This window comes from Rhizopus delemar, genomic scaffold (assembly GCF_000149305.1).
Source record: "Rhizopus delemar RA 99-880 supercont3.4 genomic scaffold, whole genome shotgun sequence".
NCBI lineage: Eukaryota > Fungi > Mucoromycota > Mucoromycetes > Mucorales > Rhizopodaceae > Rhizopus > Rhizopus delemar.
In genome coordinates this window covers 2,234,658-2,247,101 of record NW_027137830.1, presented here as the reverse complement: position 1 = coordinate 2,247,101, position 12,444 = coordinate 2,234,658, and the positions used below count along the sequence as shown (strand labels likewise).

Below are 12,444 nucleotides of genomic sequence, written 5' to 3'. Positions count from 1 at the left end.
AACATACTTTAAGGATATCATGAAGGTAGATAATAGATCTTCTACTTCCTGCAGCGATCGTTAATTGCCTCAGATAAGGAAATAGAGCCAAATAATGGGTGAGATGACCAAAGGAGGATTTTATCCAGTGATCACACGAACAGTGAATAACAAGGCAAGTGAGGTGAGAGCTAAATTTTTGGAGGGATCCATAATAACCGATGGCTTTTTCTGGTATTCTTCTAGGGGCCTCAGGGCATAGCAATCGCTGAAGACCCCTTAGTTTAATACTCGGGCTAGTCCAAAGATAGTCCCAGTAGACTGAGTTGAGCGCAATTGAAAGTTCCTCTAGATTTACACAATATTGTATAAGCCGAGTGAATTCTTCTTTAGTTAAATGACGCTGGCTGTTAAAATAGGGATAGTAGTGAATGGATATACCCTTGATATATAAAAATGGACAAAATTGATTAGAATCAAAACAACGTAAGAGTGTCAATGCATTTGTGTTGTTGATCTTGATATTTTGGTAGCATATCTGTCTGGCTGAAGTAAACCATGCTTGACATATGTACTGGCAAGTAAACTGATCCGCTTGAGAAAGTAATTCAAAAACGGACAAAAGTATCTCGTTTGGCAATTGTATAGCTGAACTCATATAAAAGTAAAAGAGAAAGGGAAAAGAAAACAAAACAAAAAAAAAAAAAAAAAAAAAGTACTCAACATTTTTATTATGCTTCAGTATTTAATGCATCTATCTGCGGTCCCAGTGCGACCAGATTCTCTTTCCCTCTCTTCCTTTCATTATCTGAGAAATCATCTAGTTCATATTGCTTATCACATGAAATTAAGCATTCTACAAAAATTTATCTATAAAAGGGAATGCAAAAATTTTTGGTGAAAAAAATTTAGAAAGATAGAAATTTTTGGGTCTCATACTTCTCTGTGAATTGTCGATCTCTTTCTTTTTGTTTACTTCTAAACACATTAGCACTGCTGTAATACTTTGAAGACATGTTTATTTTGAATTTAAGTTAAAATTTGCGTATTTTAGTTTACTCTTTAGTAGTTTATTACTATTTTCATTAAAATTAATGAGCAAAATGTTTAACAAACTTTTACTAACAATTCATTGCAATACACTTTTTTATAAATCATTGGCACACTTTGGGGAATTAAATTACACAGCATTATTTTTAGATTTCACAGCTCTGAATTTTTACCTTTCACAAATGCTTAAAGCTGAAGGGATACTCTTTTCAAACATATTTCTCGGTCTCATCAAAATTACACATTTAAAGCGAAAATGAACGCATGTTTTTTCTACAAAAATAGGAGAAGTGATTTTGTAGACAAGAACGGAAATGGATATTGATACTGAGGCATGTCCTATCGATTATATCGCAAATTATGATGAACATTTGGGTTGTAAACCAATTGAGGAAGCTGTGAAAGGGAAGCTTCACAATAAAAAATGAAGTTTAGATGAGAAATCTACTAAAGAAGAAGAAAATGAAGCTCGTTCATATCGGAAACATGGGGATACTGTTAAATGGCAAAAAAAAAAAAATTGAAACAACCAATAGTTTCCTTCGACACTATTGAAAAAATAATTTCGAAGACACAAATGATGTACGAGCACGCAAATCAATAAAAACAATAGCTGATCATTTTCTTTTATCTCTTTTTTCTTCTACTATATTCGTTTTTAAAGTCTTCGGTTCATTTTAAAAAGATTATGTTATCTATTTGACATGATAGAGTATGCAAACAGAATCCATATTGGCATGTAGTATCATAATTATATATCATACGTAAATTTAATGCTTTTTATAAAGCTTTGAGTACGACCCAAATCAACTTTACAAACTTATGTTGCTTAAAACGTTACTTACTGCTACAGTATTTTAACTTGGGATTGAGACGATTTTGCATTTTTTTATACCAATCAAGTTTATTTCTGGAAGAACATATTTTTTTTCAAGACGATTCGATGTGTCTAATTGAGACGAGTGCAACTATTTTCTACGTACTTGATTTTGTTTAGATAGTTGGGCACTTGATTGAGACGATGAGTATCATTTCAAACCAATCCCTCTTTGAAAAACATTTATTCCAATAAGTCTCTACATGCTTTATTCAGCCTTCACAGACAGTGGCAGCGACAAAAGCGCAATTTAATAATTCTCAATGAATCCAGCTCAAAAGTGTACTTTGTCCTTTTCTGGAGAAAATACTTGGAATTCAGGCGATTTGTTTTTTAACAAGTTGATACCTTTTAAAAAAGAATATAAATTGGTACCAGTTACTTTATTATTTTACATAAATAATTATTCTTCATGCTGACGAGTAGTAATAGGCCGCTTTGGAGAAAAAATGTATGTGGGGAGGGGCTTCGACTGTTGGTAGAGGTAATATTAAACTGCTCATCATAGAAACGTTCTCGGCGATGTTTGGAAATCTTCACCTTTAATTTCTTAGTCATGTCAACATAATGAGCCTAAAATATTAAATATTAAATCAATCATATCCACTCCAGGAACATGGTAAATATTAGTAGGCTTTATCTAACTAACCTTAAATTGTATAAGTGATGCGACTGTGTCAGAAAAATCTTCAAATTTACATTTATCTGGAGGGGAGAATAGTTTGCACATTTCTTTTACAACCACCACCTTGTCTATCATCTTCATATAATAACTATAACCAAGCAATCCTAAAAAAGAAAAAAGAGAAAATGGGTGTTGAGACATCTAAATAAATATGAAATTGTATTCAAATTATTATTTGCACCTTTCCAATCCATTCCTAAAATTATAGTACTATTATCGTCCAAATGTTTCCACAACTCATGAAGTATACTATTGTTGACACGAAGATTCTTAACAAATTGCTTCATAATAACAGCTCTTGATGAAGCTATCGATTTCCATTCAGCAGAGCAAAGAACAATATCGTCATATACGAGCATCAAGTCCGATTTCCTTCCGCGTATATTTGTAGGCTTTTTGAGTGTAAAACATTGTTCACTAATTTTTCGAGCGTTTTTAGATGTATCACATCCCTTTTCACAACTGAAATATCATAAATCGAGAGTTAATACTGTTGTATTCCATAGGGAATTCCGGGTCATATGCACACTTATATGACTAGTTTGATACCCCGTGTCTCAGAATAAAATACTTAAAATGTGATATGTCGGCAAGAAGCATTGTGATTCGGAATAGATTTTGTCGATATTCTTCAGTTCGGTCAAATTTACAACCCTATGTGGTTAATGTTCAAAATGAAAAAAAAAAAAAAAAAAAAAAAAAATAGTATATACCCTTCAAAAACAATCCCGTCACGGTTTGAACCCTCAAGGCACTGCAGACTTTGGCATGGAAGTCAAAGGATGTTTGTGTCATTCACTTACAGATATTCGTAGATTTTCATAACTTTTTTCAAGTCTTCATCATTTCGTCTCCAAGCATCAAGCTTTGCTTGCATGATGAGAAGCATCAAATCTTATTTGTTTTTATTTTTCGCTTGCTAATATATAGATAAGTTTAATATAATAAATGTACGGGAGACAGTATTAGGATGATTAACCTTGTTAAAACTATTAATGAAATCTGAAATCATAGATAGTAAATCCAGGTTTTTTTTTTAGGTTTCTGGCTATATTCATTTAATTTTTCTTCGCCAATTAATTGAAGAATAGGATTTCTTTTATTCATTGTATCGATAATTCGCGACATACTTAGTCTAAACAAGTATTTGAGTTTGGTTACATACTATGATTGATGCCATAAAAGTTTCAGTTTGGTATGTTACTTCAAATACTGTTGCTCATAAGTATCCACATTCTCTTCTGCTTGCCATTTGTCAAGAATTTTAAGAATGTAAAGGTCAAGTGCAGCGTGATTACCAATTTCTTCCAGCAAGGCGTGTGCAATTGTCGGTATCAAACCAACATCTTTTTTTTTTTCCTAAATAAAATTATAGCCAGTTATATTTTAGTGAGCTATTTTTGTGGAGGGGTCTTTTGCGTACTAACCAAACAATAATAATACTTGTAAACATATTTTCGTTCCTTGCCGTTGGGTTGTGACAGTAGGTCAGCTAAGTTGTGGGAGTAGGCAGCCAAACTCATCATTTATCTTTATCTTTTTTTTGGAGTTTTTTCTGTTTCTCAAGCTCCTTTTTTTGTATCTATTATCTTTTTCTTGTACTTGAAGATGCAATAATGACTTCTTAGTCGCCTGCAAATATCTTCTTTTAAATAAAACAAAATCTTTAACCTGTAAACATATTTTCGGAAGCTGGCGGAAGAATCTAATGCATCAACATATGTGAAATGTTATTTTCTTTTGCTCAATATATATAAAAAATGTGGAAACTACATCATCCAAATCACTGGTAGAAGTAATATTGTCATCATCTTCAGCACCAAACTATATATGAAGCATTACTTTTTAATCCAAAATCCAAAAAAAAAAAAAAAAAAAAAAAAAAAAAAAAAAGTTTAAATATGGAGAGTACCTCACTTTCTTCCTCCGAAGCATCAGTAGAAGTAATATCATCATCATCGTCTCCCTCCGTTTCCGTTTTCTAGTATAATTTAATTAGATCAGGTGGAGAGGTTTATTATTGGTAGTCTTACAGAAAAATCATTAGTTTTGTCAAGCATATTAACCGTTTTTTGCTTTTTTTCTTCTGTGCTTTTCTGATAAGGAGCTTAATGGATTGGCTTATTTTATTTACTTATATCTTTTTACCTGTATCTGACACTCCTTGACCTTCGATATTTCAAATGATTGACTGTCCCAAACATTTGGTAACCATAATTCGTATTATTTATTTCATATGAACTTGATCTATAAACATCCAACAGTGAGACAATAGGCCTAGTTTACTATTTCACATTACTACTAAATTAGAATCATCGCCTTTAATAACCTCTAATTCGGTCAGCAACTTTTCAGCCATTTTTTTTTTTTTAATTCTTTGTGTTGAATTTTTCAGAATTTGTTTCAAATCCATTTTCAATGCGTCAACCCCATCATTGCCTTTGTGTGCTACTTCATATTCACTCAAAGCGTCTGAAATGAGCCAATCCTTAGCTGCTGTCTTGCGTAAATACGTTTAAATAACACATTTATTTAATGGCTTAAATGAGCACGCGGTATCTCAGGACACCATAATTGCCCAAGCCAGATCAGATGAGACGTGAAAGAAGCTAAAAAATCCCTTATGGAAGCAAGGGCAAAAAAAGAAAAGTTGCGTAAATACATGTTTAAGAGCAATCGTCATTGTTACACAATGAACCACTAAACTCAGCAGGCGCTATTGGTTCCTTAAACTTTTTGTAAAAAGAAATGTTGTCAAAAAGGTGATTGTTTGTATAGTTATTGTATCTCGAACTATTTCGCTGACAATTTGGTACGATTCATAAATAATGCACAAAGAATTGGGACAACAACTAAAATAGCGCAGGTACGCTCGTAGTATTCTTTAGTAATCAATGAGCCACCAAATTTCAAGACATTTAAGCTTAAATAATAAAAGAAGAAATTAGTTCATGCAAATTATCACACTACATATAAAAAATATGATTTTACAAGTTTTGTCAGTATGGACTCCATGGCCAATATATTATAATGCACGCTGACGACAAATTGATGTGGTGGGGTAGAAGATGTTTGACTCACAACTCTTAAAGAACGGTATGAATCTGCACAGCCTTTAACTGATGAAAGAAATGATGATTCATGCGCTTTTGCTGTCTAGGTCACAATTTGAGTTTTCTGGCTGAAGTTTTCAAGCTCATCAGCTTCCAATCGATCCTTTATAAGTCTAACTGTATACTTGTTTGTAAAATCTAAAACTTTTAAATTTGACAAATTATTATGTCAAATAACATTTAATAGTCGATTAAGTACACTAATCATTGGTCAATTTACCAGCACGAAGGTACGTCAGTAGTATCTTTGATAATGTTTTCTGCAATTAATTGAGCCTACCTTCGTATATATAACCTTATTACTATGATTATTCATAATAATTATAGATTGGAGTTAGTAGAGGGCTGTGATGGCCCTATTGGCACAGAGTCACTTCAACGAATTTTTCTTCAAATGCAACATCTTCTTCTACTTCTGGACTATCATCAAAAGGGCTGATCCTTCTTGGCCCTTTCCACAGTTGAAGTAGGTGTAAATGCTTCAGAGTTATTACGTTTTTATATATTAATAGAGAAGCTATTAAATGTGACAAATGGATGTAGTAACCTCTTGGTGGCTTCTTTTCTGCCCGTTTTCTTTTGACTCGAATCTCCATCACTTTGGGTAGGTAAGTTACTGCGATCAATATCCTCATCATCTACTGAATCTAAAGTAGAAATGGCCTCCTGGAATTCATTTTTGTCTTTGGTTACAGATGTACTATCGAGTTTACTCTTATCCTTTGCTAATATTTCCATATCCATCTCTTCAGGGTTGTTCAATAAAAGTGTTTCTTTTTCAGGGTTCGTCGATTCTACATTGGTGTTTATCATCCAAGAGCAGCGGGTTGCTGCCTGTCTCCCCTTACGATCCCATAGGGCGTCAGGATATTGGGCTTTCAAGCGTTGAGTACTTTCACAGATGAAACAGGCTTTTCTTCTACGAAGAAGAACTGGACAATTTACTCTTGTATGACCATCAACATAACAAAGGTTGCGAATACTGCATATTACTCCAGGCAATATGTAAGTAGTAGCCTTGTTCGCAAGATGGAATTTGAGGAGTAAGAGGTTCATAACTTTTTACTTTATCCTTAACAAGAATAACATGTCCTCTTCCGTTAAATCATCCACCATCCACTGTATGATGGAATCCTATTTCCAACATGCTTCCATACTTTTCAAATAACTGTATCATCAAAGGCTTTGACTCGTTATCCTTTTCATAAGGAATATTAGTGATTCGTATTCTTTATTCCGACGCGCAATTTCGACTGAAGGCAGAGGCTCCTCGTTGTAGCCGTAGATTGTAAGCTCTGTTGACATGAGCAGATGACATTGCAGGACATAATTTTCGGGTGAACTTCGAGTACTCAGCATAATGAAGAACGTCATTCGCAAATATACAGAAATGTGTGATATCAACTACAAGGTTAATCAATATATAAAATAAAAAAAGATAGAAAGAAAAATGATTGAGTATTCAGACGAATGTTGTTAAATAAATTCGAAAGACTTGGAAAAAAAATTGATCTTCATGATAAATGAACAACAAAATTTAATCTTTATAAAATATAAATGACAATAATAAAAAAAGCAGAGAAAGACAGTGTATGTTGAGATTGTTTAGATGGAAGGGCTTGGGAGGATACACCAATACCACTTAAAGAAGCAAAGCAATCACGTTTGACTTTACTTAAAAGTTGGTCTAAATTTTCGACATCTCCTTTAACTTCATTGAGTTTTCTTTTTACCATTGAATTATACATTGATAAATACTTTTCAGTATCTTCAACATATTCTTCGCAACGAAGAGCAACAGAACTAGAGTTATCATTATCGATAGAAGTGTCGATAGCATCATCAACATGTTCTTCAATCCAACGCTTTACCTCAGCAGGCAGACGAAATTGTGCAATATCTTTAACATCATGGGGGGTCATAATTAACGTGTTTCCAAACATAATCCACAGAGATGGAGTTATCATTCAAGAAGTATTTGTTCAATTTAGCCGTGCAGTTAACTTTCACAGAGGTGCGGATTCTTTTGGCAGACGAGGGAGAGTCATTTTCAGCAGGTTCTTTTTTAGCACTTTTATTTTTTACCAGCATGGTCACAAACATAGAAAGTTGATTTAACAGGAAGATGTTTAACCCAACAACCAGATTGAGATGCAACATTACGATACCAATTGTCATACTCTATCTCATTTTGAAGTGAGAGCTTAACGCTTTCTTCTGCATAGTCAGGAACAGTACGATAAGCGAAAGCAGATTGAATGTTAAGCATGATAATGAAACATACGATGGTGTTAAAGTAATGAATATAACTAACTTTTTTATTATGGAGGGGGGATGTAGGTAAAAATATGAAAAATAAAAAATAAAATACCCAGTTAGTGGTTTAGTTGTCATCACTAAAGGAAATCGTGTGTAAACTGAATAAATCTAAATGACCAACGATAAATGCTAGCCAGAGGGAAAAAATGAAAAGGCTTTGAAAAAAACATTAAAATATTCTACTTGATACTTGAGAGATGAAATTTTTGAAGTTTTATTTAATAATATTATATGAAAAAAAAAATTGTTATCTTTGTCTAGGAGGAAGAGAAGCAGAGCTCTCATCAACATCACTGACGTTGGCAACAGATCTCTTCATGGCGTCTTCCATTTTACTCAATGTATGCATACGCATACCAGACTTGATCTTGCTCATTTTCTGCTGATAGATGCTGTTAAACGAGCTGTGATATTTCTAAATATTTTCAAGGTATTCAGCAAGACGAAGGTTTTCTGCTTCATCAATATCGCAGCTGTCTTCAGCATCTGGCAAGTCATCAAAAAGTGGCTCAAATAGGAAAAGCACAAAGAGAAAGGAATTCGTGTAATACGACTTGTCAAGAAGATATGCTTGTAAAGCTTAGCAGTATCCGGATAGGAACAAGCACTAATGCAATTGTCAACTACTTTTACAATGTATTTGCCATCTCTGGTAAAGGAATCGCACGAAAAGTTCTAATAACAAAAAGAATTACTGCTTAATATACTAGTATGATATGCCAGATACTACAATACTTCAAATCATCATTAATGTTGGTGATATGGTTAGTGTTCATATTATCTGTGGTTTTTATCAAGACGCATTATGAGGGAAATGTGAAAAAGTTTATTTATTATTATCCTGAAAATATTACGGCTGTTTTCAAAATTTGTGATTAACATTTATCATCGGTCATTTAGATTTTTCGACAGAAAATATATGCGGAATCTGAAAATGTACAAGAATAGGAATTTCATAATATATTCAATCTCCATTTATTCGGAAAAACTGAATAAGCTTTTTCCCTTTTTTTATTCATCTTTTTCTTCAATGAATTCAACTTATCAAAAGGTAGATTTTTATTCAAAAATATCTTCTCTCGATATATGGGAAGATGAAGTAATGGCTATTTGGGTACCTATCACTGTCTATTGGGTACAATGCACTTTCTACGAAATTTTAATGAAGTTGAACATTCCATTTTTTGAGCAATACCGAATTCATTCGCCAGAGGATCAAAAGCGTAACAAGGTTTCCTTTATAAAAGTCTTGGTAATGGTAGCTCTTCAGCATGTAGTTCAAATTATACTTGGTATTGCTCTTTTTAAAGGAGTGGATCATGCTGCAGACCAGTTAAAGTATGAAGAAGCTATTGTGAAGTATTCTACACTTGTTCTTCCTATCGTGAATCAATTCACCCTTGATAAACAAGGATATATAATAGCTAACCAAATTGGTTTATTTATTCAAAACTTTCTTGTACCTACTATTCAATTCTTTATCGCCATGTAAGATGAAGATTAGTGCTTTGGAAAAATAGGCTCATGTTCTTTAATAGGTTTATTGTTGACACACATCAATACGTACTTCACCGTATGGCACATACTATTAAATTTGTTTACAAATACATGCACTCTCATCATCATCGTCTTTATGTTCCCTATGCTTTCGGTGCACTTTACAACCATCCCTTGGAAGGCTTTTTATTAGATTCATGTGGTGCTGCTCTTGCATTCGAACTGACAGGCATGTCACCTCGTCTCGGCATGTACTTTTTTACATTTTCTACGTTAAAAACAGGTAAGCAAGAAAAAAGTAAAATTGGATTTTGGGTTGATTAACTCAGCTTTTCCAATAGTAAACGATCATTGTGGTTATTACTTTCCTTGGGATCCTTTAACTGTATGCTTTGGGAACAATGTGATTTAGTAAATATTATTAAACAAAGTGATTAGCATGAAATTAAACTTTGCATCGTAGTCATGATATTCATCATCAACCACACGGCATCAAAACTAACTTTGCTCAACCTTTCTTTACATTTTGGGATAGACTTTTGAATACAGAATATCATCAAGTTGTTAAAGCTAAAGCAGAAACAAAGGCAAAGGCAAAATCAGCAGAAAAAAGTCAGTAACTCACTGCTCTATTCATCTTCATTTTTGTACAACATCTCTTTTCACTGCATTCTTTTTTATTTAATAATTTATAGCACAGTAGTACTAATCCCTTTCCTCTTTTATTATTAATATTTAGAAAATAAAACTATCATGTAAACCATGCTTGTCTTATAAGAAGTGATAAAAAAAAACCCCTAAATGTCAATATATGTTTTAATCCTGAAAGCGAAATGATTTTAAATAAAAGCAGCTTTCATCAATGTGTTCCATATCTTTCAAAACAATAATATTTAGCAAGATAAGTAAATTAACATGTTTATAACAGAGAAAGCATCTTCCCTTCAGGGATCATGCTAATGATACGACTATTTGACAATATATTTGAGCAAACTACAACTGATTATATATTAATTAAAACATTCAATGCTTACAATCAAGCAACTCTAAAGGGAAAAAATGATGATTTTTGATCATTTCTAGTCACGTTCAAAGGTAGATGGCTGAATGCTCAACAAGAAGAGGGGTTTTTATAAAAAAAAAAAAAAAAAAAAAAAAGATCCGGTATTTCATTTCGGTCATAATATTTCCCTAAAACTTTTTTTTTCTGTATTCTTTCCAAATGCCACCTAAACGCAAAGCAATATCTACAAATGGAGAGCTTAATTCGATCACAACTAAAAAAACAAGAACCACCAAGAAAACACAAAAGACGAGGTAAAGAAAGATCATTTTAATGAAGAAACGATTTTATAAAATCTAAACATACATTTTGCTTTATATTCAACATTATGCAGCAAAGATCAGGTATAAAAGAAATGTGTCTTTACAGCAGATACATGCCCTCTAATGGTTTATTTATTAGAAATCATTTGATAAAGTCTGTCAGAATTGGTTTAACAAATACAAAGATCAAGACAACACAAATATCATTGGTCCCGACGGCTGTCAGACTTTCTTTTCAGACATTGATGTATCGCTTGAGAGTGTAAGAGTTTTGCTATACAATAAAGAAGCGATACATACCAACTTTTTATTTATTGTAGATCTTTCCGATATTAATAGCATGGAAAATGAATTGTAGTAGAATGGGTTACATAACTATGGAAGAATGGAATCATGGCATGAAGGAATCAAAGTGAGTTTCCTTATTAGGATATTCCACCACTCATCCTTTATAAACAGCATTGATAGTGAAAGCAAGTTAAAGAAAGAATTGAATTCGTTAGAGAAGCTGGTGGAAAAAGATGAGAGTTTATTCAAAAAGATATACCTTTATACTTTTCCCTATGCAAAATCAGAAGGCCAAAAGAGTATGCAAACAGAGGTATGGTCATGAATTATTTGTTTTCAAACCTGAACTTATCTACTGTTCAAGGTGGCTGTGGCTCTTTGGCAGATACTTTTAGTCAATAGATATCCTATCGTTCAGTCATTTATACAGTTTATTGAGGTAAACACAAAAAAAAATTAAGCAATACCATCTCACAATTACAAAAAGGAAAAAAAACCAGTAAAGGTGATCAACAAGGATCAATGGGCAAGTCTACTGGATTTTTGTAAAAGCATACCTGAAGATCTTTCAGGTTATGATGCAGTTTCATCCTGTAAGAAAATGAAATTTACTATAAAAAATCCTAGCTTATCCATCTTTTCCTTATGTAGGGCCAGTATTATTTGATGAATTTGTAGAATGGAAAAAAAAAAGTCTATAGAAATGCAATTGAGCATAGAATAGTAAATGACTTTTGATATAGCTTTGTGTATAGATCTTATAAATGCATTTAAATATTTCACGAATATGAGTAGCTTTTCCTTCTGCAAACATTCACTTGTTTCTTTTCGTGAACTTGAGAACCATCCTTAGGATCTTACGCGTCGGAATTTAATAACATCTATAAATAGGCTTTTTAATCAAGGAAAAGCTAAATCACAATATAAGCATTGGCTTTGGCTTTCCAAGCTTAGTCTCTTAAGGATTGCACAAATAGGATTTTTAGATGTAGTTTGCAGGTGGTATCTAAATGAGATCAGGTTGGCTTAGTTCTCTTAACATATCGGCCACCACATATTGCAAATAAGTCGATTTATAGAGAATAATAAAGTGATTTATGTAAAATAAATAACAAACATAAAAAAAAAGGACAATAAAAATATTTGCTTTTAAGAAAATTAAATTTGGCTTTATAATGGAATATTAAAGCTGTCATAAGGATAATTTGTATTTATTCAAAAATAAAGATAGGATTTAATTATGAAAGTGAATTTTTCAAATTGTAAGCTGGTACATTGCGAGGATAAATAGGATCAATTTAAAAAGAATT

The 12,444-nt window shown here is 32.6% G+C and overlaps 6 protein-coding genes across 6 annotated transcripts; 3 read left to right on the top strand and 3 right to left on the bottom strand.

Moving 5' to 3' along the window:
- Positions 1–94: 94 nt before the first annotated feature.
- On the top strand, positions 95–267 carry RO3G_06328 (uncharacterized protein; the record flags this gene model as incomplete). The annotated part of the gene is made up of 2 exons (XM_067660918.1): positions 95–163; positions 226–267. The coding sequence occupies 2 exons, from the start codon at positions 95–97 to the stop codon at positions 265–267; spliced, it is 111 nt and encodes a 36-aa protein (XP_067517019.1).
- A 3,524-nt stretch (positions 268–3,791) lies between these two features.
- Positions 3,792–4,114, bottom strand: RO3G_06327 (uncharacterized protein; the record flags this gene model as incomplete). Its single annotated transcript, XM_067660917.1, has 2 exons — positions 3,792–3,950; positions 4,019–4,114. The coding sequence occupies 2 exons, from the start codon at positions 4,112–4,114 to the stop codon at positions 3,792–3,794; spliced, it is 255 nt and encodes an 84-aa protein (XP_067517018.1).
- A 3,134-nt stretch (positions 4,115–7,248) lies between these two features.
- RO3G_06326 (uncharacterized protein) lies at positions 7,249–7,973 on the bottom strand (the record flags this gene model as incomplete). Its single annotated transcript, XM_067660916.1, has 2 exons — positions 7,249–7,604; positions 7,790–7,973. 2 exons carry the CDS (start codon positions 7,971–7,973, stop codon positions 7,249–7,251), a joined length of 540 nt encoding a protein of 179 aa, XP_067517017.1.
- Positions 7,974–8,270: 297 nt separating this feature from the next.
- Positions 8,271–8,799, bottom strand: RO3G_06325 (uncharacterized protein; the record flags this gene model as incomplete). Its single annotated transcript, XM_067660915.1, has 3 exons — positions 8,271–8,415; positions 8,657–8,698; positions 8,759–8,799. The coding sequence occupies 3 exons, from the start codon at positions 8,797–8,799 to the stop codon at positions 8,271–8,273; spliced, it is 228 nt and encodes a 75-aa protein (XP_067517016.1).
- A 254-nt stretch (positions 8,800–9,053) lies between these two features.
- Positions 9,054–9,932, top strand: RO3G_06324 (uncharacterized protein; the record flags this gene model as incomplete). Its single annotated transcript, XM_067660914.1, has 3 exons — positions 9,054–9,511; positions 9,562–9,803; positions 9,862–9,932. The coding sequence occupies 3 exons, from the start codon at positions 9,054–9,056 to the stop codon at positions 9,930–9,932; spliced, it is 771 nt and encodes a 256-aa protein (XP_067517015.1).
- Positions 9,933–10,742: 810 nt separating this feature from the next.
- Positions 10,743–12,096, top strand: RO3G_06323 (uncharacterized protein; the record flags this gene model as incomplete). Its single annotated transcript, XM_067660913.1, has 8 exons — positions 10,743–10,837; positions 10,918–10,927; positions 10,986–11,108; positions 11,167–11,258; positions 11,315–11,447; positions 11,499–11,573; positions 11,622–11,727; positions 12,026–12,096. 8 exons carry the CDS (start codon positions 10,743–10,745, stop codon positions 12,094–12,096), a joined length of 705 nt encoding a protein of 234 aa, XP_067517014.1.
- Between the last annotated feature and the right edge of the window lie 348 nt (positions 12,097–12,444).